General features: G+C 46.2%; 3 protein-coding genes across 5 annotated transcripts; all 3 read left to right on the top strand.

Annotated features, from left to right (window-relative positions):
* The first annotated feature begins 471 nt into the window (after positions 1 to 471).
* On the top strand, positions 472 to 4,495 carry LOC130531134 (sodium/hydrogen exchanger 2-like). 3 transcript variants are annotated; one of them, XM_057042938.1, is made up of 13 exons: positions 472 to 952; positions 1,154 to 1,376; positions 1,570 to 1,810; positions 1,873 to 2,123; positions 2,188 to 2,405; positions 2,479 to 2,675; positions 2,750 to 2,839; positions 3,068 to 3,138; positions 3,367 to 3,510; positions 3,635 to 3,731; positions 3,808 to 3,936; positions 4,040 to 4,103; positions 4,253 to 4,495. In XM_057042938.1, the coding sequence occupies exons 1-13, from the start codon at positions 502 to 504 to the stop codon at positions 4,405 to 4,407; spliced, it is 2,331 nt and encodes a 776-aa protein (XP_056898918.1). In that variant the 5' UTR covers positions 472 to 501; the 3' UTR covers positions 4,408 to 4,495. The 3 variants fall into 3 exon arrangements, with proteins under 3 accessions (XP_056898918.1, XP_056898917.1, XP_056898919.1); XM_057042937.1 differs by having other exon boundaries at positions 4,040 to 4,148; XM_057042939.1 differs by lacking the exon at positions 472 to 952 and having other exon boundaries at positions 1,255 to 1,810; positions 4,040 to 4,148.
* Positions 4,496 to 4,603: 108 nt separating this feature from the next.
* On the top strand, positions 4,604 to 6,629 carry LOC130531136 (transmembrane protein 182-like). Its single transcript, XM_057042942.1, has 5 exons — positions 4,604 to 5,054; positions 5,371 to 5,494; positions 5,578 to 5,676; positions 5,752 to 5,889; positions 6,117 to 6,629. Exons 1-5 carry the CDS (start codon positions 4,881 to 4,883, stop codon positions 6,335 to 6,337), a joined length of 756 nt encoding a protein of 251 aa, XP_056898922.1. The 5' UTR covers positions 4,604 to 4,880; the 3' UTR covers positions 6,338 to 6,629.
* A 4,543-nt stretch (positions 6,630 to 11,172) lies between these two features.
* On the top strand, positions 11,173 to 22,138 carry xpnpep2 (X-prolyl aminopeptidase (aminopeptidase P) 2, membrane-bound). Its single transcript, XM_057042919.1, has 21 exons — positions 11,173 to 11,377; positions 11,796 to 11,857; positions 12,056 to 12,166; positions 12,266 to 12,329; positions 12,953 to 13,057; positions 14,831 to 14,917; positions 15,059 to 15,202; positions 16,014 to 16,115; positions 16,679 to 16,760; positions 16,851 to 17,052; positions 17,240 to 17,329; positions 17,448 to 17,557; positions 17,689 to 17,766; positions 18,514 to 18,585; positions 18,672 to 18,732; positions 18,872 to 18,941; positions 19,081 to 19,185; positions 19,473 to 19,532; positions 19,635 to 19,711; positions 19,804 to 19,893; positions 20,289 to 22,138. Exons 1-21 carry the CDS (start codon positions 11,329 to 11,331, stop codon positions 20,487 to 20,489), a joined length of 2,022 nt encoding a protein of 673 aa, XP_056898899.1. The 5' UTR covers positions 11,173 to 11,328; the 3' UTR covers positions 20,490 to 22,138.
* The last annotated feature ends 1,424 nt before the right edge of the window (positions 22,139 to 23,562 follow it).

Raw genomic sequence — 23,562 nt, 5'->3', positions numbered from 1 at the left:
CAGAAAAAAAGAAAGTAAGAAATTTACACACTCATCATTTAGTGAATTTGATGTCTGAACTTAATTCTTTCTTTACACAACAGTAGTGAACAAACGCAAGCCAGGAGTGGCACGTAACTGCACCTGGGGAGCAAAAGGGAATGAGTGCCTGCACCATCCCTGACATGGGATTCGAACTAACAACCCTCCAGGTACAAGACCAAGTCCTTCCCACTGGACCATGTGCTGCCCGGCATAAAGCCTGTTCTAGTGTAAAAAGCTCCAGTCCAAATTCCCAGACGATACATCTGGGAAGCAGAGGCAATTTGGACTGGATTTAAAATCTGATCTTTGCAAATTACCTCTTCTAAGCTGTGAATTTTGCAATCACACAGGATTGCAAACACAACATAATCTGGTGTGTGTGTGTGTGTGTGTGTGTGTGTGTGTGTGTGTGTGTGTGTGTGTGTGTGTGTGTGAGAGAGAGAGAGAGAGAGAGTGGGAGAGAGTTCTGATCGTTGGATGCTAGCTCAGGGATTCTTTTGCGCATTAGTGAATGCATCAGTAGTGTTCAGGTCCTCTATGTGCATGTTCACTGTGTGTGTGTGTGTGTGTGTGTGTGTGTGTGTGTGTGTGTGTGTGTGCTGGCCCCTGATCTCTCTAACCCCTGTCTCTTTCTCTGCCTGTCAGTCCCTCTCTTTGTCCTCCCACCATGGCTACAGGATGGTCGCCCTGTGGACTCCCTCTCTGCTCGCTGTCCTCCTCTCAGGGCCGGTGTGTGTGGCCCTCACCCAACCTGCTGGGCTTTCACAGCCCCACCAGTCACCACCCTTACCAGGCCTTAACAGCAGCGATGGGAGCCTTTCCGTGGATCTTCCCACAGCTTTGAGGATTTTCAGCATGGACTATCACCATGTGCAGGCTCCCTTTGAAATTGTGCTCTGGATCATGTTGGCCTCGCTGGCCAAATTGGGTAAGCACCACTACTGGTTAAACATGAAACATGCCAAAAGGGAAACAACGAACAATGTAGTTATAGAAGGAACTCTGGAGCTTGTTTCTATTTTCTCGATTGCACCGTCCTACCACAGTTCCTTCTATTCCCCGTGTCTGCACGGGATGATATCAAAACCTCCAGAACGGCCTTTTCCTCATTTCTGACTTCACCCTTCAGGTTTCCACTGGTCTGGCCGAGTTCCGGCCGTGGTCCCAGAGAGCTGTCTCCTCATCATGGTGGGCCTTCTTGTGGGAGGGGTGATCTACGGTGTCCGTCACTCCGCCCCGCCGACTCTCAGTGCTGATGCCTTCTTCCTGTTTCTGCTCCCACCCATTGTCCTGGACGCAGGTTACTTCCTGCCAGGGAGGCTGTTCTTTGAAAACCTGGGCACCATCCTCTGGTTGGAACATCATAATCTACCTCATTCTCTATGTCAGACACAAACTGATTGTACCCACAAATACGCTCCATATATATCATGAAGGTGTATGAAAAGAGTGCTGGACAGCCCATAACAATGGATATTTAGGCTATAAACGTGCCTCCTGGGGGAGAACCATCATTCGTTTCTTATAAATGGTGTATGTTTCCAGGTACGCAGTGCTGGGCACCTTATGGAACGTGCTGGGTATCGGCCTGTCCCTCTACGGCGTGTGCCTGCTGGCCGGGAGCTCACTGGGAGACGTCACTCTGCTCCACTGCCTGCTGTTCGGGTCGCTGATAGCTGCCGTGGACCCCGTGGCCGTGCTCTCCGTCTTCCAGGAGATGCACGTCAACGAGCAGCTTCACATCTTGGTGTTCGGGGAGTCGCTGCTGAACGACGCCGTGACCGTGGTAAGAGGAGCGGCAGCCGCCGGCGTTTTTGAGGCGTCCGCTGACACGTCTTCTCCTCCCAGGCCTTGTACAAACTCTTCGAGTCGTTCCTGCGTCTGCCGTCGGTGTCGGGCGCCGACGTGCTGCTGGGGGGCTGCAGGGTGGTCGTGGTGGGCCTCGGCGGCCTCTGCATAGGCCTCTTCTTCGGCCTACTGGCGGCCCTGACCTCACGGTTCGCCATCAGAGCCCAGGTCATCGCAGCGCTCTTTGTCTTCCTGTACTCCTACTTGTCCTACCTGACCTCAGAGATGCTTCATCTGTCTGGCATCATGGCGTGAGTCATTAATTGGAAACCACTTAATTTAGACATTTAATAATTGTTGCCTCCCTTATTGCAGCATCGTGACGTGCGCCGTGACCATGAAGCAGTATGTGGAGGCTAACGTGTCGGAACGCAGCAACACCAGCATCCAGTACTTCCTGAAGATGTGGAGCAGCGTGAGCGAGACCCTCATCTTCATCTTCCTGGGTGTTTCCACCATCCAGGACGTGCACATGTGGAGCTGGACCTTCGTCTGCTCGACGCTGCTCCTCTGCCTCGTGTGGAGGGCCACAGGTAGCCACAGAGCCCCTATACGGTCCGTTTCTGGCGCCTCCTCAGTGACCAGACTGTTGACGCTCTCCTGAAGGTGTTCTGCTGCTGACTGCTGTGGTGAACAAGCTCAGGAGGAACGCCGTGACCTTTCGGGACCAGTTCATCATTGCCTACGGTGGTCTGAGAGGGGCAATCTGTTTCTCCTTAGTGTTCCTGATCGATGATTTCCCAAAGAAGAGACTCTTCATCACAACTACCATAGTGCTTATTCTATTTACTGTCTTTGTCCAGGTGTGCAAAAGTACTGTTGTGCTCTCTTGTCTTTAGGTGGAATGTTTTCCTTTTCAGTGTGGCTCTCTCTGCAGGGGATGACCATTAAGCCTCTAGTAGAGCTCCTGGAGGTGAAGAGGAAGAAGAGGGCCCTGCCTACCGTCAGCGCGGAGATTCACGGCAGAGTGAGGAATGACACAGTTGTTACAGACACGCGCTGTGTTTGAACTATCACACGAGGATTTTACTGGTTACCAGTCCAGGATCCTCCTCTAACCAGCCACTGTTAAAATCACTCCACTAATTAGCTCACAAAAAAATGAGCAAAGTTGAAGAAGTCATTGGAAAAAAATGTTGACTAATCAATATTATAAAAAGGAAGGGTAAAGTTTCGTATTTGCGTCACGGCTCAGGTCATCGATCACCTGGTGGCGGGGATTGAAGACGTGGTGGGCTACTGGGGGCAGCATTACTGGAAGGACAAGTGAGTTTTCCCATCGTTTCTTTAGCCTCAATTTCTGCTGCTTTCGCTCATAGTTTTGAATTTCCCTCAAAGCAGCAGTAGGGGGCAGCAAAGGACCCCAGCTTTAACGGTAACGGTAACATTTTTGGCTTCTGTAAATTTATTGATGCTCGTGTGTGTGTGTGTGTGTGTGTGTGTGTGTGTGTGTGTGTGTGTGTGTGTGTGTGTGTGTGTGTGTGTGTGTGTGAGGTTTGAGCACTTTAACAGGACATACCTTCGGCCGTTTCTGATCCGGAAGGATCGGCAGGGTGGCTCCAGCATCCTCAGAGTTTACCAGGAGTTGGAGAGAAGGGAGCAGAGGGGGGATGAGGAGGCCCCCCCACCACCCCTACTGTGAGGAATCCCCTAAGTATAAGTCAAGCCCCCGCCAGGCTCAGAGGAACGACGCACTTTCATTGCAAATTCCAGTTTCAAATACACAATAATGACTAAAGTGGTATCAACACTTTGCACGTAGAGCAGAAGCCCGCATTCAAAGCCGTCCCCTCCTACCTGAGGAGATGGACAGCATCAGGCAGATTCTGTCCAGAAACCTCCAGAACTTCCACAACAAGGTAAACTGCACAGATGAAAGCTGTGGGCGGCCCTTGGGGGCTGCAGGCCGGATGAATCTGTGTGTTACCGATGCAGCAGACACCAGCCTACAGCAGACACTCTCTGCACCAGGAGGCTGCTGCGGGCAGGACGGGGAGGCCTCTTCACAGACACCACAGCCTCGGAGAAAGGAACACTCGTGACACAAGCACACACGGGCCTCAGGTACAAAAGCAGTAACATTAGTTATTAAACCTGTCCTATAAGGTGTTTTTATAGTAAATGTTTTAAGGGTTGCGAGGGTTTAAATACCTTTGAACTGTCACAGGGGGAGTTTGGGCAGTTAAGTTCCTCACGCAGACTGAGATCAGGACTCAGCAGATCTCACACAGGTACAGAGACACGCAGCAGGAACACGTTTTCCAGAGGCCTCACAGGTCTGTGTGTCGGTTTTGCTCACTTAATTTCAACTTTTAGTGTCGCCTTTTTGGAGTTTGTGATGATTCTTTGGTTCCGGCTCATCCTCTCTCTCTCTTGCTAGTGTGCTCCATGAGTCTGAGGCCCGTCCACCAGGACCCGGAAGTCCCGTCTCAGGGAGGGCCGACAGAGTCTTCAGGCCGAGAGGACGAGCATGAGAGTGTGGGCAGGGCGCCAAGGAAACAAATCAACTTTTTTTTGGAAAATGAGAAACAGTAAAAAAAAAAAAAATCTGTCTGTTCAGTCGTTTTCAACAACATCGACAAAAGAATTAAATAATCCCAAATTTGGATTTTATGCTTCTGAATGTTGTCAGCTGTTGTGTCTAACCCCTGTGAAGGCCTTTATTCTCAAAACAGAGCTTTATTGTAAGTGTCACACCCAATTTAGAAATACCTTAGTAATACACACACACACACACAGCAGTCACAGCCTGTTTACTGACATGCACAGGGCACTGATTGGTAATTTGACAGGGATGGGGGGGGCTGCATCCTAGAAATAACTCCTGCCCACCCCCCACGCCGCCTGACAGTTACTGAATCTACTTTCCCCCACCACTCCCAGCATGCCAGGGAGTGGTGGGGAGTGTTTCATTGAGGCCGGGGGCTCGACAGTTACAGAGTGGGCACCAGACCACAGGACTGAGACGTGAGGAGGAAGAGGGGAGACAGGTTTTTTTAGACGGAGTCATGAGGGTAGGAGCGGCGGCCCTGGCCGGGGGGCTATTTGGGACAGTGGGGACTCTGTGTTTCTTCCTGGCCTTTGCTTCAGACTACTGGCTGGTGGCCAGTGACAACTGTGGACCTTACACATGGCCAACAAAAACACCACCGGCAGGAGACAGAGATGCCAATGGGACGGAGGTAGGACACACAGGACCCACTCCCACAAATCTAGAGAGGGAACAGAGGCGCCAACATATGTAGAGCACGATGGGATTTGGCAGAGGTGTACAAATTAGTACTTAAAGTTACACACGGTGAAACATTAATCATGTGTTTAGTTTCCTGTTGTCAAATTTCTGGACCTAATCTAGATGATCAAAGTGACCCCTGGTGTATCCAAAGTTCCCCTCAGACCCTCTTCCGTGACTCATAATCTGTGGTACCAGAGAGGTCCAGAGAGGCTAAAATGTGGGACGTCCTCATTTGTCAAACGGTGTCATTCCCCCCCTTTTAGAGCCAGTCGTTTGAAGCTGTCCCCGGATCTCCTCCGTTCCTCACGCTGCACCATGAAGGCTTCTTCTGGAGATGTGTCTTTCATGTGGAGCCCACCGCCCATGCGGTCCTCGCCACGCTCTTTAGTACCCACAGGCCTTCAACTACAGACTTTATAAAAGAAGTTGTCTGGTGTTTCTCCTTCAATTTCTCCTTTCTTCTCCATTAGCAAACCAGCCAGAATCCAAGGTCTGTGTCCATGGTTACCTCTTTCCACTGCCCGTCACACTCGGACCTGTACCTCATCCCAGTTATGATGCCACAGCAGGTACTGAACCCCCCCAGACAGGTGGCAGACTTGGAAACAATGATGGGAGCAGGTCAAACGTCTTATTTCTCGCAGTGTTTCGGGGTTTCTGGACCTTGCTGATTATCTTGGGCCTCGCTGCAGCTCTGACTGGGGGCTTCGTGCTGGTCTGCGGGGTCCCCTTCATCAGCCGTAAGCTGTGCAGGCTGGGCGGCGCCCTCCTCATCGCCGCTGGTAAATTATTTGCGCAGTTCTCCTGCGTAGCGTCTGTGCATGTACACATGCCCGTGTTATAGAAACTGCATTCAGCTGTTCGCATCAGTCACAGCACAGCAGCAGATGTCGCTCTTCTGCACTGTTGCTATAGCAACAGCAGGTTTAAACACTGCTCGGCGGGCGGGAGCCGCATTCCTCTGGTGTTACTCACAGCCACTCTGCATCTGCGTCTGATTCCCCCCCAGCTTGCCTGTTCCTCCTGGTGCTGCTGCTGTTCGTGCTGTGGATGGAGGCGGTGGAAGTGAAGCGCTACATCCTGCAGGAGAGAGGAGAGGCCTGCCCCCACGCAGAGGTCACAGCGCTCTACGGCCTGTCCTTCATGGTGGCCGCCGCCGGGGTCCCTCTGCAGCTCATCTCAGGGCTGATTTTCCTGCTGGTGGGCCGTGCATTTGGTGCCAGCAAGTAAACTGGATGTGTGTGTGTGTGTGTGTGTGGGGGGGGGGGTGACCTCAGATGTGGGTGTCAATGAAGGCTGGAGGTCTGCTGGGAAAACAACACAGACTCTGTGATAGTTTATTTCTTTTCTTTTTTTTTAAAATCATGAATATTATTTTTAAGAGGTCACTTAAAGTACAAAGATTTTGAATTCCTGACCTTCCCAGCATGCAGTGTTTCTTTTGTAAATTGTGAAGTGCGTGTTACGCCCCCGACAATAGGGAGAAGTTATAATAAAAGGTCAAAAAATGACACAAACTAAAGAGTTTCTTTTTTGTGGATATTTTGTTCGGTGTTTTTTTTCTTTTATTGACAAAATGAAAAAGACATGAAGGGTCAAACTCGAACCAGCTCACACACCAGCTGACAGGCCAAAGAGTGCTTCAAAACATGGCAGAAACCACAAAATACACAAAATCATCATCATATTCCTTCCCAGCAGAAAAAAAACCAGCCATTCCTCGCCAAGCAATCCAAGATCGCTGCTCCGAACCGACAAATTATGAATTATAATGATAAATGATGAACATTCTTAATCGTGACAAATGTATGTTTAAGATAACTCACATTCAAAAATATCCATGGAAACTATGTTGACACTGTATGAACACAATTACCCAAATACAACACTCCACTTGGTGCATAATTTTTTAATATTATGTACTGTTTTTATTACATACTGCTGAAGAAAATTTGCTTTTGAAGTCCATGAATACGAGTCATTTGTCCTACCGATCACAACAAGGCTGCAGCTGCTGCGTGAGGGCCGTGAAGTAGCTCTGTTAGATGTGAGGAGGGAAATGAAACAATTAAGACAATATCTAATAGATTATCTATCACTGCAAAGGTTTTATTTTTCACTGTGCTGTCCAGACAGGAAGCTCATGCTTGTGATTGAACAGCATCCAAACGACCCAGCAGTAATTCAGTTATTCTTGAGTGGTGTCGGACTCCAGCCGCAGGCAGGGAAACCTGGACGTGCAGCAGTTGCCAGGGTTACAGTCAGTGTTGTTGCTGCCACATCAACAACACCAATTCTTTAATTATGTGTTGTGGCTCCGGTTTCTTGCCTCCTCCCCCACCTGCAGCATCGGCAGGTGGGGGAGATCACAACTGGAGATCCCCCACCTGCCGATGCTGCAGGTGGGGGATCTCCAGTTGTGATCTCCAGTTTTTCGCCTCCTGTTTTCCGTGGTTACTGCCAGCGTGTGAGTTTGTTCCAGTGCCTCGTCACTGCGTTTTTGTTTGTACTTTTTTGACGTTTCTTTTCCCTGTATGGTGATTTTTAGTTCGTAGATTTTCTGTTGTTACTTTTCTAGATTTGTTTCCGTTGCTACTTTGCTCGATTCTTTCGTATTGCACCCTTTTGTTATCAATAAAGAGCCGTGTCTTTTACTCTGCATCTGGGTCCAGGCCTCCTTGACTTTCCATAACAGAACAATCCGGCCACTATGGACCCAGCAGAGACCCAGCTTTCCGCGCAAGCAGCGCGGGTCCACCAGGTGGAGTCGGCTCTGCGCCAAATGTCAGAGCACATGCAGCGCATCACGGCCGGCGTCTCTCAACTCAGTGGTCAGCTGGTGGCCCTGGACGAGGGCAGCCCTCCAGGGCCGCGGAGCACACGAGGGCAGCCCTCCAGGGCCGCGGAGCGCACAGGGAACAGGAGCGTCCCTCCAGGAGACACGAAGCTGGAGCGGCCCTCCAGGAGACACGAAGCTGGAGCGGCCCTCCAGGAGACACGAAGCTGGAGCACACAACAAGGGAGACCACCAGACACACTGACAAGACTAACAGCACAACAACACAAACAGAACACCCTGGCACTGTCAGGCAGGTGCAACCTGCTTAAATAGGCAGCCCGGTGTAAATTGCCTACAGGTGGCGTGCAGGCAGTGCCAGCTGTCACCAGTTGTGCCCCACACCACCACCTGCAGCACAATGGCTGACACAACCCCGAAACCCTGACATTATGGCCTTTACATGGTATTTTATTGTTGAACTACTTTGTGTGCAACTCTCCAGCTGCAACTCTAATAAATCATGAAGGTCATCGTTTATCTCGGGTGGGAGCTGCTTCTGTCCTCTATCTCTAGTGGCCGCAATTGGTGTTTATTCCCAATTTCTGGCGTTCGAGGAGCAGCTACAGATCTGTGGTCTTTGGTCCTGGATGCAAGTGTGCTGGGACATCGGTACGAGGAGGCTGGTGAAGCAGCCGGTGTGTTTGCTGTCAGGTCTGTTATGTGTGTCTGTTAATAAAAAGAGCCAAATTTAAAAAGAATAAACAAAACGGTGTCCTGATGGACTGGAGGAGAGTGAGGACTCACACTTGGAGGAATCTTCTCCAAGATTGTCTTATCAAAGCGGGATTGAGGACAAGACAATAGATAAGCTGACCACTTTATTGCCAGTTTATGGTCGGATATTGCAACGATTTTTATTGAGTCAGTTTCGTTACTCAGCAGCTTTCAGATAATTCTAATTATGCTCATTTCACTTTCTGAAAATATGTATAAATACGCCAATACGTTAAAACTATCAAACTATGAGTCTTAATATGTTTTGGGCACGTGCTTTTCCAGCAGTTTAACACTTGTGCAAGATTAAAGTGGAATACTACCGCCCCCAACTGGTCATATGACGCTATTACCTGGTCTTGCTCCTGGATCGACAATTCTATTAATGATTTCTTGAATATACGTTGGTGACGCTTAAATATTCCATAATTTGCGAGCACGGAGCACTTGTAAAAAAAATTACATAATCAAATTACCAGCACAATAATTTACATTCTCTAAAGATCAATACTGTCACCCTCAAGCTAAGCGAATGAGAGACACGCCATGTTTGTTTTGTTTTTAAGCTCTGGAGTTCAGGAAACGCAACAGCAATAACAGATTTCATCAACGCCCACTGGGCCCAGCAGAAACAGCTTGATTATGTAACCAAATCATACTTATTGTCCCTCCTGATTACAATCAGGTCACTGGGGCTGCAGCTGCACATTCCAGTTGTTTGAATTCTCAAAATTTGGTTCAGAATGAAGAACACATGAACCTAGATCCACACGCTGACGCTTTCTAAAGAAATCATCCGACTGTTCCTCATCAACCAGAGTCTAACGTTACATATTCACAGCGTGTCAGTCTGCTGTGCCCTGTTCTCAGTGTTATCATGAAATTATGCCAATCAAACAGTAACACTGGGCTGTTCTCTGTTTGAATGCACAACAGATGGTGGACAAACATTAACAGTTGCATCCGTCCCTCCACTGATGTTTGATCCAAGGTCAAACCCATATAGAGGTTTTATTAAGTTCAAGAGTGTGGTTACACAACAGGACAGTTAAAGCTGAAAGCTGCAAAGGTGCGAGGAATGCTACTATCTGCTGGGTTTTTAGCCCGGTTGAGCTTTTGTGGGGACACATTAGAAACCTTAAGCATTAGAGGAACACAGCTCTACCCTGTGTTGACTCGGAGCGTTAAGAGCTGCAGACATGAACTGAACCCCAAAGGCAGACCTACACATGACTTAATCACATGTAACTATTTGCTTGTAAAGGGAAAAATCACAATTCACAAAACATAGATGTCCACAGTGAAGTTGAAACCAGCGGGGCGAGAATGGCAGCATCAGGTGACAGAGAACCTCAAACAAAGTATGTGAGAATAAGAATAATCACACACACCAGTCACAAGAGAGTCCTTGAGCTCTTACTGCTGAGGGATGAACAAGGAATTGGTGAAGATGGAAGTGTGGACCAGGCTTTTAAAGCAGGAGGCAGGTGAAGATGATCGACTGGAGATGAGTAGAAGTTGGGAGGGAAGCAGGAAGCAGCCCTGCCCAGCCTGGATATAGACATACGTGGGAAAGAATGACAGGAAACAAGGGAGGGGGAGAGGGGATACACTGGGGAGAGCTCCTAACACCGAGAGCCTCTGGGAAGAGGAACCAGAACATATCAGCTGACTGTCACCAGCAGAAATTAGATTAAAGGAGTCAGTTGTACCACACATGTGATGAGAACCCCCAAATACAAGTGCAGCCATCTGAGAGACCAGATGGCTGCTAAGATGGTTTGCCATTAAAACTTCGCGATAAAGAAAAATCCCCATCAGTGGATGACCTGCTTTTACAAGAAAAGTCTATTTTAAGTCAAAGGGATGGAAAATGATCAAGGCTTTGGTGCTTATCTGAGTCGTCTCCCCGGATTTCCATGTCTGCAGCGAAGAATTTCAAACATCTGCCACATTTTAAAGTTTCCCAGTGCTCCCAGCACAGCGCATTACGCCCAGTAGATGCAGCGGGTGTTAATCACAATCTGTTCTGCAAACCTGCTGCAACATCTTAATTAATTAACAAAAAAACCACCTTTCTGGCACCCCAGAGAGGTCTTAGTCTACTCGGATTAATTGGCTGATCTGCATATATCAACACACAGTTCAGGGGCTTTTGGCTTCGCTACTTTTACCTGCTATAATTAAAATCAACAGATGAATAAAAAATATGTAAGATTTCTCTGGAACTTATTACCTCTGCTTCTGCAGGCATCTAATCTCAGGCGTTTAATCACAGCGACTCGTGCCATCATGAAAAGCATGAGGATTTCTTCAGGTTTTTACTTATTTCCACATCTGCTTTATTCACCTTTTGCTAAATATCCTTTTTTTAAAGAAAAAAAAAGAAAAAAAAGGCGACATTGATTAAACACAGTTTGTCATTTTTTGTGAAAAAGAGCTGCCTGAAATCTGATCCTGTTTGAGCTCTGCCCTCAGAGCAGATAGTGAATGATACCACAAAAGGAGGAGAGGAGAGATAGACGGCGTGAGGGAGGACGATCGTGCTCTCCCAAGCAGACACCCACACGCAAGTTCTCTCCAGCGACACACAGACGCTCCAACGCACGCTGCGTGTACGTCGCAGCGCTGGTTTGTGTCTCTCCCGAGCAGCTCCTGTAGCGCCGACATGCCTCCGTGTGGCTGGCTCCTGCTTCTGTCCCTGGCAGCTCTCACAGGTAAAAGAGGTTTTTTTCCTCCTCTGTGATCATTTAGAATGCCAAGGCTGTGCAAAGACGGGCAGCAATTATCAAGAGACTTTTTTTATTACATTAAATATGTGATGATGTGTGTAGATTGTTAAAAGATGAGTGAGATGGATTAATAGTCTTCTAAGCTAGTTTGGATTTGTTGTGTTGTGTGGGTGCCTTTTTCTCTACACTAGCTGTTTAATTTAGGACCAGAGTGAACCGCATCACAGGAATATTCCCATTTCTCTGTATAATAGAAGTGATATTTCTGTATGTTGAGCTGTGATTTATCGCTGCCTTGCTCAGCAGCATCCTTCAGTGCCTTTGTCCCAAAAAGGCAGCAAGAAAAGTTCCACTTCACATCACTCTGAAATCTAGCTCAGTTCTGCATCCTGTGTGATTTCAGGAAACACTTTTTGTGCTATCACTACTTCGCAGACTGAGAGGAACTGCTCCATCTCCCCACCGGTGAGTGGAAAAGAGTTGAATGAGCGCACACACGTCCTGATCCCGCAACATGTAAATGGTTACTGCACGCTAAAGTTAATAATTACAGCGGCAGATACAGAAGGAGATGGGTCAGCACTCCTTCAGGTTTTAAATTTAACTCCGTGTGTGTGTGTGTGTGTGTGGTGTGTGTGTGTGTGTGTGTGTGTGTGTTTACAGTATCTCCCCAGCACAGTGATAAACACCACCCTCCGACTGCAGGAGCTAAGAAAGAGAATGCTTCCCCTGAATATCTCAGCCTACATTATCCCTGGCACTGACGCTCACCTGGTACATGTGCTGCCAAAATGAATCTATTAGGATTCACGTGCATGCGAGCGTGCATGCGTGTCTGTGTGTGACATTAACATACCGGGTTTTCTCTGTCAGAGCGAGTACATCGCCCCGCGTGATGCGAGGCTCACCTTCATGACTGGCTTTACAGGCTCGGCAGGTACCATCCAGTTTTGCCTCTTTCTTTCCCTCTCCTCCTCCTCATTTTCCTCCTTCTGCTTCTCCTCCTCCTTTTCCTCCTCCTCTTCCTTCTCCTCCATGACTCAACCCCAGCTCCTCTATTTTCTGCCCACATAGTCACCAGAGGGCCAGCTTCTCTTTCCATTCACTTCCATTCAGTCTTAGTGCAACACTGATAAATATAACTGATGCTCATGCATATATTTATATCTGTATTCAGCTGTTGCAGGTTTCAGATGGATCCCAGGGAAATTCTGTTCAAACCTTTACCAAAGCCCAGAAGAAAGACTTAATCTTCTGGGCCTGCATTAGAGATATCACTTAGATTTATTGTTTTAACTTGCTGTTGGCTGTTATTGCAGAAGAATTACAGCGCAAACCCTACTTTATCTGACCAAGTTGCTTTGTCCCTGTCCCTGTCCCTGTCCCTGTCCCTGTCCCTGTCCCTGTCCCTGTCCCTGTCCCTGCACACATCCACTCGTTTATCAAGATTAGCCGGACCTCCGCGCATTGTTTTCAGTCACCACTGACATTTAGGCCTGCTCCTAATTCACCGGCACCACAGGCATCTCCATAACACAGCTGCTATCCCGTCTTTCTCAGGCACTGCTGTCGTTACTCAGACCAAGGCCACCCTCTGGACAGACAGCCGCTACTGGGTTCAAGCTGAGAGACAAATGGACTGCAACTGGGAGCTGGAGAAAGACGGTATGCGTGGCCACATAGTGTTTATTTGTTTTGGCGACCCAGGGCGCATGGCCTCTGATGAGATGCTCTTGGTTTAAGCAATGTAATAATGTTGGAGGCAACTGCTGCACTTTATTGCAGGATTTGGATAATAAAAATAGACCTGAGCCATGTTGGACATTTCTCAGATGTAATGGCTGCACACACACACACACACACACACACACACACACACACACACACACAGCAAGCAAGCATCATTTAGATCCTGAACAGAAACAACTGCACAGACAGCGTCGCCACAACAACACTACTGCTGCACAAGAAAACACCCCGCAGCTTTAAATCTGAGGGAAATCACTCCTCCCAGAATAACTTCGATACACTGCATTGAAATGAGGGGGAGGTGTGATGAATGTTTTGACCTGATGACTCTGACCGGCTCATAATCAACAGATATTTACTTTAGCCTCCATGTTCTGGTGGCTGCCTGTATTTAGGATCTTATCACAGACCAGCCAGTGGTTGTTATCCCAGCGCTCTTGGGCTGCTGCAATGCGATGATGGGGGTTTTCCTGGGATGACGGGTTTTCTGCGTCCTGGTGATGAGTGAGAGTGCAGACGCGGGAACGCAGAGCGATGCCAGGCAGCTACGGCAGGCACAGATCAGGCTAAGAGACTCGTGATGAGGTAGAAAGCGCTCAGAGATTCCGAAACCGCTCATGGGTGGCGTGGAAATAGCAGAAGTTGTGGAACTGACACAATGGAGACTCAGATGACTTGTGTTGAAGGGAGTTTACTGTTATCAGGAGAAGTGACACCAACACAACAACAGTAGAAGCACCCAGAGCTGCACCAGTTCTGAGGAGACCGAGAGGGAAGGAGTGTGCAAGGTATAACATCGGTGGAAGGTGCACCTCACCAACCAGTCTGTCCTTCGCTACATCAGAATTAACCAGCTTGTTGGTTCCTCCAACCCTGCTTTGCCTACAATAAGAACAGAACACAAGATGCGGTCACTGAGACCTCTGGAGCTACTGCAGGACAGGAAATGAGAGAAATCTGTAGGACAATCCAGGGCGACACGCTCTTGACTTGTGAGACACTATTTGTTATAGAGGAGTCCTTTTTCCTTCACTATTGGGGTTCATTGCCCGTTAAACTGACCGCACGTGTGGGTAAAATGCAAATCTGTGTGTTAATAGCAAAGGACAACCAGAAGGCTCCACGGGGGAACTGTGTGAGCTCAAGAGCTTCAGCGCCTGGTTTTAGTTGTCAAGTTACATTTCAAACCAGTCATGAAACTCACATCTTATAGTTTATTATATATTTCATGATGCATCGGTCCTGAAGGTCAGGCCAATGTTATGTGAAGGTTTTATTGTGTTTTTAGTTCCGAATGTGCTTAAGATGCCATAATTTCCAGGAGATTGAGTTTTTTTATCTGCTGTGACCCACTCGATCGCTCCACCGTTTAGCCGCAGGAAACCACTCTTTGCTGAGTGATTTGAAAAGTAGCACCATCATTAAAAGCACTCATCCATATTTCATATCTGGCAACATAATGGAGCGGAGAGTCATTTACCTGCTAGTTTATGGGCTCAGGTGCCCGCTGAAAGACTCGTGTTTGACAAACATGTCGTGATTCTATGTTTTATGCAATCTCGTGTTTTTATTTGACCGTGTTCTATCCTAAAAAAAAAATGCTGTTGATGTTGACCGATTTGTGCTGATTTTCTTAAATATGCTAAATGAAGTCGGTTAAACGTGACTGTCACGTGCGATCTTTTGCAGTGTCCATCAGCAGCATAGCAGAGTGGCTCATCTCTGAGGTTCCTGCAGGAGCCGAGATCGGATTTGACCCCTTCCTTTTCTCCCTCGGTGAGTTCCTGTTCTCCTACCGAACCCAGCTTACCATCGCTAAAGTGCTCCACCGAGTCGAGGGGAAAGCATTGATGGGGAGTGTTTACTTGTCATTGAGTCACATCAGCGCGTGTAATCATCCGCCGTTTCCTCCATTAGAAACGTACGAGAACTACGACATCAATCTGGGCTCCAGTAATCACAGTCTCACATCCGTCCCTGTTAACCTGGTCGACCAAGTGTGGACGGACAGACCGCCCATCCTGGCTGACGGCATCATCTCCCTGCCTGACAGGGTCATACGTGGGTCTCCGTCAGCACAAACACACACTTTATTTACCTGATGGGCCTTATCCGTGCACTGATAAATATCTGCAAACAGCCTGATGTAATAAGCCCCATAAACACTGATAAGTAGGCCGTTAATGAATGATTTTATGACTGGAGGATCAAATCATGACATCAAATGGAAAAGTCTCCAGAAAACAAGGTTGTCTGGATGCTAACACGTCTTATTGGTCTTTATGGTCAAATTGACCAATGGAAAGAGAACAGACATTCATAAATCTAATGGCTCGTGTGTATATTATCCTTGTATCTGTGTTTGGACTAAAGCCGTTTGTTTGGCTTTGCTGTTCAGCCATGAGCAATTTGCTAATGGCAAAGCTTACTGGAACCTATGCTGGCGGTGTTTACTATCGGCCCCTGTGATCAATATTTTATAAGCATGATTGGTCAAATATTGAATGTTATTTCACTCAAAGAGGCACCATTTAAATTCATCGTTAACTCTCTGTTTGATTAACATCATTACTCTCTTTGGTATAATACTGATCAAATATTTAACTCAAACTTTGTACAGTACAGAGCTAAAAGAAAGCCACAAACACATCACTCTTCACTATTAATACGAATACAAGTAAAAATGCATTTTCCATACTTAATGATAAGCCATAATTTTGAGTATGCAGTACTTCCCCCTAATGGTCAAAATATTTATAGCACATTATGCATACACTAATGTGAAGAACACCTTCAGGATTAATGAGTGTTTGCTGCAGTGAGCATATTGATAAAAGGATGATGTGGAAAAAGATCGTGAATGTGTCTGCAGAGAGAACCTGGCAGATGAAAGTAGAGCAAATGCGCAAGATGATGGAGGACAGTCCTTACAGACCAACGGCACTCCTACTCTCAGCTCTGGATGAAACAGCATGTAAGTAACCCAAATACACCTTAGGAAACCTCTTTGTTTTACTTAATGCTTCAAATCTGAAGCTGCTATAAATCTTAAATTTTCATTGCGGCCTGTTAAAATGCACCTTGTTGGAGCTCTTCCAAACAGTAGGAAATTCCAATTTTCTGCCTCTAAGAAGTGCTACGCTTGAAAAAATAGCCATATATTTAAGGGGGATTAGGATGCCTTAAATATTTAATCATCAAAGTGGGGTGTCGTTTTTGAGAATTAGAGCTGCACGTCCGAATGGCTTCTGAATCTCCAGCCAACAAACCAGAAAGAGGCTGCAGGCTCGAGGGCAACAGTCCCATATGCAGAAGAGGGTGCAGTGACTCACTGACAGCTGACAGGGCAACAAAATAAGCTGTTTGAATACTCATTTTAAATTTACTTTGTCCTCCCAGTAGTCCCAGACTGGTTTGAACATTCAGCTCAGGATATTGCAAATGACCAAATCAATATTCAGTGCTTGGATGTGATAATTCACACGACAGGAAAGGATGCGGAAAAACTATAAATCTTGGATCTGTTTTTAATTTTAGGGTTGTTTAACATGCGAGGCAACGACATTCCGTTCAATCCCTTCTTTTATTCCTACACCCTGCTCACCTTGGATGAAATCTGGTGAGACCTTTTGTTGTTTCTTTTTTGTATCCGTTCAACTGTTGCTCCTGTTACTGAAAAAAATGCCCCCGCCCACCCCAACTCTGCAAGGCTTTTTATCCACACCGAGAGACTGACGGGGGAGCTGAAGGAGTACCTGAACGCCTCGTGTGCTGGACCCCTCTGTGTGCAGCTAAAAAGCTACGACAGCGTCAGAGCCCAGCTGCAGGAATATGTGGCCAGGCCTGGAATTAAAGTCTGGATCGGCACCGAATACACCAACTACGCACTTTATGAGCTCATAACTCCAGTGGTATGGTTATCTTTTATTCATGAATTTGTGTCATGGTTTTGGAATTCTAAATTAGTGTGGATTTGATGGAGGTGTACTGTTCATTTTCTTATCTGAAATAACCTGCAACTGAATTTTCTTGTTTAGGTCTAAAGTAAACACATGAAAGGATTTAGAATAATTCTTCCTCTCCTTTTGGATCATGCAGGACAAATTAATGACCAGCTCCTACTCTCCTGTGCTGACGACCAAAGCAGTGAAAGATGAGACGGAGCAGCGGATCTTGAGGGACGCACATGTACGTGACCTGTGCACGCTCACCACAGCACCAATATGAAAACAGAATCTATTTATTTCCCTCGGCTTAAGCCCTGCACTGAGCTGTCAGCCGTTAGCCTTTGTCTTTCTCTCTGTAGGTGAGAGACGCCGTCGCTGTCATCCAGCTGCTGATGTGGCTGGAGAAAGTAGTCCCACAGGGTACGGAGACCGAGCTGACGGCCGCAGAATACGTCAACATGTGTCGCAGGTGAGCGACTGTAAACTTTGGGGAACCGAACATCCGAGGGCCGAGCCAATAATCCACAATCTAGAGGAAGAAAGGCTGATGTTGATGAGTTCTACTTAGTTTGTTCACAGCTGATGTAAATATTCCCACAGCAAACAGAAGGACAGCAAAGGGCCCAGCTTTGAGACCATCTCTGCAAGTGGAGCCAACGCTGCGCTGGCCCACTACAGGTGAAAGTTGATCCATCATCCATCCATCCATCCACCCATCCACCCATCCATCCATCCATCCATCCGTCCATCCATCCATCCACCCATCCATCAATCCATCCATCCATCCACCCACCCACCCACCCACCCACCATCCATCCACCCACCACCCACCCATCCATCCATCCATCATCCATCCATCCATCCATCCATCCATCCATCCATCCATCCATCCACCCACCCACCCATCCGCCCATCCATCCACCCATCCATCAATCCATCCATCCATCCACCCATCCATCCACCCACCCATCCATCCATCCAGCCATCCATCCATCCACCCACCCACCCACCATCCACCCACCCATCCATCCATCCATCCATCCATCCATCCATCCACCCACCCATCCACCCATCCATCAATCCATCCATCCATCCACTTTCTTTTATAAGAAAAGTGGATGGGAAATTATTTCAAACTCACTTTTATCTTTATGAATAAGATAAGAGAATAAGATAAGAGAGGCAGGCAGGCAGGCAGACAGAGTGCATGTGTGTTCTGGCATGTACGTATTGGTCCTCCGAATGTCTCCAGTAATATAAAACTGTCACACATTTACAGAAATAATTTGGATTGATATTTGATAAGTTGCACTCAAAGACAGAGAAAAAAGCAAGGGTTAAAAAGACATTTTCAGTGTTTTTCTTGTATCTCTGCACCTGCATTTAGAAAACGGTTGCTGTATTTCCTGTTTTTCTGCATTTCAGCCCGACGAATGAGTCGAGCCGTAAGCTGACGGTTGATGAGATGTACCTGGTGGACTCTGGCGGTCAGTACCTGTGAGTAACAGCACGCTTCGGCGCTGTAGTTTCACCTCCTGCCAGTTGTGTTTGAAATGAGTCATGTTGTCTTTCACCACACTCAGAGATGGAACCACCGACATCACTCGAACTGTTCACTGGGGAACTCCCACTGAAATGCAAAGGGTGAAGATCTGTGTCTTATATTGGATCAATATGTAAAGCTGTTGTTCAGACAGGGTTTTGGTTTGGTTGTACAAGTCTCCGGCATCGGCAGAGCTTTAGGCCTCAACATTCGCTTGATTTTGCATGTCTGGTCCCACAGGAGGCCTTCACCAGAGTCCTCCAGGGAAACATTGAAATATCTCGAACCATATTTCCTTCGGGGACCAGAGGTGAGAAACTAACATCCAACAACTTGCTCGGAATCCAGAATCTCCCCCAAACGTCACCATTTGCAGCATCCTCTCGCCTCTTTGCGTCATTTGCACTCCTTTATGCTGCTGGCTGTTTGATGCATATTTTTCTGTGTAGGTGCAAACATGGAGATGTTGGGTCGCCGGGCTTTGTGGGAGGTAGGCCTGAACTACGGCCACGGCACAGGTCACGGTGTTGGGAACTACTTTGGAGTTCATGAGTGTATGTTCCCTCTTGATGTTGATGATCTTATGAGGCAAAAGAGGCTGTTCATGGAACTAGACTTCATTTTGCTAATATTTATTGATAATGGAAACTGAAATTTAAAACATCATTTGAATTAAACGCCAATGTCGTTTCCTCGCTTTATACCACTACACCACTAGATGTCGCTGTTTAAACACATTGGAGCATCAGCAATTATTAAATCTGTTGCCTAAATAATTTCAATTTCAATTAATTTGGTTCCTGAATCTCTTTTCTTAAATTATATAATGAAACTTTTCTAGGGCCTGTTGGCTTTCAGACCAATAATATTCCCTTCACATCAGGAATGTTCACATCTATAGGTAAGATTAACTATTTGTTTGAAAATTGTGTGTTTAGTTCCAGACCATTTTGAGGAAAATATACATGATTGGATATGATTTATTGATTTTATTTTTTTGTAGAACCAGGATATTACAAGGACAATGACTTTGGGATCCGCATCGAAGACATTGCTGTGATTGTTCCCACACCTACAAAGGTAGATGCAGCGTTGCTGCTCACAAGTTAATCATTGGCGATCATGTTTTGTCAACGTGACCGTGATGTTTTTATCTCTTTATCTTGCCTCAGTACGGCAACAACTACCTGACCTTTGACATCGTGTCCCTGGTTCCGTACGACAGGAAGCTGATTGACACGTCTCTACTCAGCATGCAGCAGGTGATGAATCATTTACAGACTTGCAAATGTAAAAAGTTGCGGATTTTTAATTTTTTTTTTCATTTGAATGTCAGAGTACTATATAAGTGCTTTCCAACACTCTTACTACAACAGCAGTAAATTTAAGTTTACTTCCTCAAAGATACGATCAGTTTCCTGTTTTGTCAGAGTTTTCAGAGAAGGTGATGTCATCTACATGACGGAAAAGCTCTATATTCGTTACTTTCTTATCTTTCATATCAGCACTGTGAATTTTACACAACAGGTTTGACGGTGAAGGTATTAATATTTTCAATTTTTTTTTTTTTTGGAACGAGGTTGTAAATTGCAACATTTGATAACTCTGCCCAGATAAAATCGCTGGTCATCTTTACGCTTTTCTTCTCTTCATTTAGATTCAGTGGTTGAACAAATACTACGAGACCATCAGGACGTTGGTGGGTCCAGAGCTGGACAGACAGAGGTTAAAGGAAGAGAAGGACTGGATGCTGAAGAACACAGAACCCTTCGTGCCTTCTGGAAGTTCTGCAGCCGTCACTTCTTCCACTCTGACCCTCTTCGCCCTGGTCCTCACCCTTTTCCACAACATCATCTGATCTTTTCCGATGGCGGAGCTCAAGCCGCTGACAGCAGCCTTGGACGCCGGCATCGTCCCTATGCAGTCGATATGGAGCAGCTAAACCCCAGGGATGCACTACAATTTAGCTTTTTGTCATTAAAGTGTGTGTGTTTCTTCCACGATCGAAGGATTGAATGTGGAGGTGTTTAAACTCTGAAATTAAATATTTTATTTGTAATCTGGACATTGGTATAATCAGCTGATATTACTTTTATTACATGACAGTAACTGCCTCTCCAAATGAAACTGTGGACTTTGGAGAATCGTCAGTGGAGAACGAGTTCACGAAAGTCAGAAATGTCAGTTCCGAGAAGCCTCTTTGGTCTGCCTGTGACTCACAGCCCATAGACGTCCCGGTTGACCTTCACGACCTTCATGAAGTCTAACGTGGCCCATAAAGTTGGAATAAAATTATTTTAGAACTCTTCTCGTGAGAATGCTGTGACAATGGGATGGATGGATATAAATCTAAAGTGTATCTTCTCAAAACAGATAAATGTATAAATTAGACTAAAAAAATCCTTTTTGTTGAAGGGCAGCAGTCAACATCTCACACACTTCTGAAATATAGGTGGCAGCATAACTGAACATTAAAGTAGTTTAGAAAAAATATATGTTGCTACTTAGATTCTAATGTTTATAGTAAAAAACACATTCTTATTATAATTCTGTTTCCCAGCTCCTTTTTTAAATCATATCAATCTCAAAGGTTTCGTTGGCAGCCGCTGACACAGCGATGCCTCGAAACTGACATTGCAGCTTGAAGGTGCAAACATGCCAGCTTCACACCACTCCCTGCATCTGTCAACCACACACACCCACACACACACACCCACACACACACACGCACACACACACACACACACATTTTAGTTAAACAGTAAAGCAGAACAGCAAAGATGATCATTGTTCGGGAAGCCTGTTCCTCTGTTCCTCCTGTTATGTCTGTGCTGTTTTTGTTTTGTTTTCTATGAGGTCTGTTCTGCTTCCAGTTGGTAGTAACGAGATGACCTGTAACGGGATACATTCTGGGTTTACTTTCGACAAAGAAAAAAAGTATAAAACATCATAACTGGTAGCAGAAGTGTGGTTGGCTAATCTGCCGCAGGTCTACAAAGACCAGCATGAGATGGTAGCAGCATCTTTTAGCTCCTCTGGGTCTGATAGAAAGGACGGGAGCGTCGTTGTTCAGCTCTATTTCACCTCAGAATTTGGAGCCTGCTGCTCCCCTTTAACATGTGCGTCTATAGGCAGTAGTGATACGGGGTTTCAGAACATAGTGGGTTCATTTGGGATGGACAAAGTACCTCCGCAATCTAGCACCCCAGAATTTATTCATCTGTTCTTTCACCTATCATCCACATTTCCTGAGGATTTCATCAAAGTCCTTTCATTTCTAATTAATTTGCTAAAAGTCAAACCAGCGCTGGCTGTCACAGAACCCCCTCCCCTCTACGGAGGGAACGACAGGACTCCTGCCTGGTTATTTAAGTAGGCATATTGAAAAAATTTGGCATGTTGTGCTTTTCACTTTAAATCTAACACCTTTTAGAAATCTTTGAGTTTATACTCGATGACATTTTGTGCAGATGGTGCTGCTCACATTAAAGTTCCATCAGTGTCCTACTTCTTTTTCTTTCTTTCTTCATCTGTGACTCATACAAGTGCTCATGTTTATTTTTGCTCTTCCCTTGGACTCCAGTATGTTACAGAGACTCCAGGAATGCTCACTTACAGGGTTTTTGGTAACTTTGGGTAATGGTTGATTAACACCTCATCTGAAAATCCACAGAATTTAAAACAAAAACAAAGATTCTTTGATTTCAAATAACCTTCTGTGGAATCATGTGACAGGAAGCTGAAATGGAGCATCGTATTATGTGGTTTTGATGCATAACCCATATAACAAGCTCAACACCACATTTGCTTTGCCGACGTTCAATATCCTGAAGGATGGTTTTACAGTCGCTAACACGTATTTTTTGGGTGATTTGTTTGATTCTCTCCGTTAGAAGGTCTGCTTAGTATCTACAGTCACCGTTAATTTGCCTAGTGAGTTAATTGTCATTATCTTGTCATGGATGAGCTCCAAAAAAGATGCCGCAGCTGCAAAACCTCCTTAAGAGTTTCTAAATCGGTCACTCTTTCACTTCCACACTGTGCAGAAGAGGTGCAAGGTTGAAAGTGGCATTTGAACTGAAGAAAATGGGAATAGAAATGTTTGACCCAAATCACGCAAACCAAAAAATCTTGTGTGCCAGCAAATTTACTATCATAATGACGTCAGTGACTATTTTAAAATGTTGTAATACAGTGATTGTGATACATTCCCACTCAGAGCTGTGAATGGCTTTAGATGGTGGCAGAAAACCAGAGAGAACAAGAAAACCCGACCCAGACGGGTCCCGAACCCACTACATTCCTGCTATTCCCTGAAAAACTCCTGAATTAGGGTCTTTTATGGTTGTTAAAGGCCATTAAACTAAATTAGTATTTGGTAAAAACAGTTTAATCATTCTTTAACATTACCTAAGTAATATTTTCGGTCACGGTTGGCTAAAGATGTTGGGTTTAAGGCAGCCGGAGTGGAGGTGACCCAGCCAGGTTGTGAGCTGGGAGCTTCAGTGGAACAGCAGATCTGGTCCACCCGCCAGGACAGGACCCCATTGCCCCCTGAAGGAGGAGGGCTTCTTGTTATGTTATATGTTCACAGCTGAAGCAGAAATGACCCCATTTATGTGAAACTGAAACAGCGCCAGGCGACCTGCAAACTTCCATTGGTACAGTTAACCTGGTCACACCTCTGCACCATAATGAAGCTCATCGTCAGCTCCCCTGGTCACTGCAAAGCCACTGTAGACATAAAAAAAAGGAATTAAAATCAATTTCTATGTGTTTTGGCAGATGGTAAGGTGGACCCAGTCCTCTTAGGAAGGGTGACGCCCAACAAAGAGGAGTGAGGTGACCACACAGGAGTGAATTAAGGCTTTCCTTTCTTGAGTGCTCACCTAATCAGAAGGATCCTAGCATACATGCACAAACCTCATTGG

Source organism: Takifugu flavidus, chromosome 9 (assembly GCF_003711565.1).
Source record: "Takifugu flavidus isolate HTHZ2018 chromosome 9, ASM371156v2, whole genome shotgun sequence".
Classification (NCBI taxonomy): domain Eukaryota; kingdom Metazoa; phylum Chordata; class Actinopteri; order Tetraodontiformes; family Tetraodontidae; genus Takifugu; species Takifugu flavidus.
The sequence above is the reverse complement of the archived record's forward strand: the minus strand, read 5'-3'. Positions and strand labels throughout refer to the sequence as shown.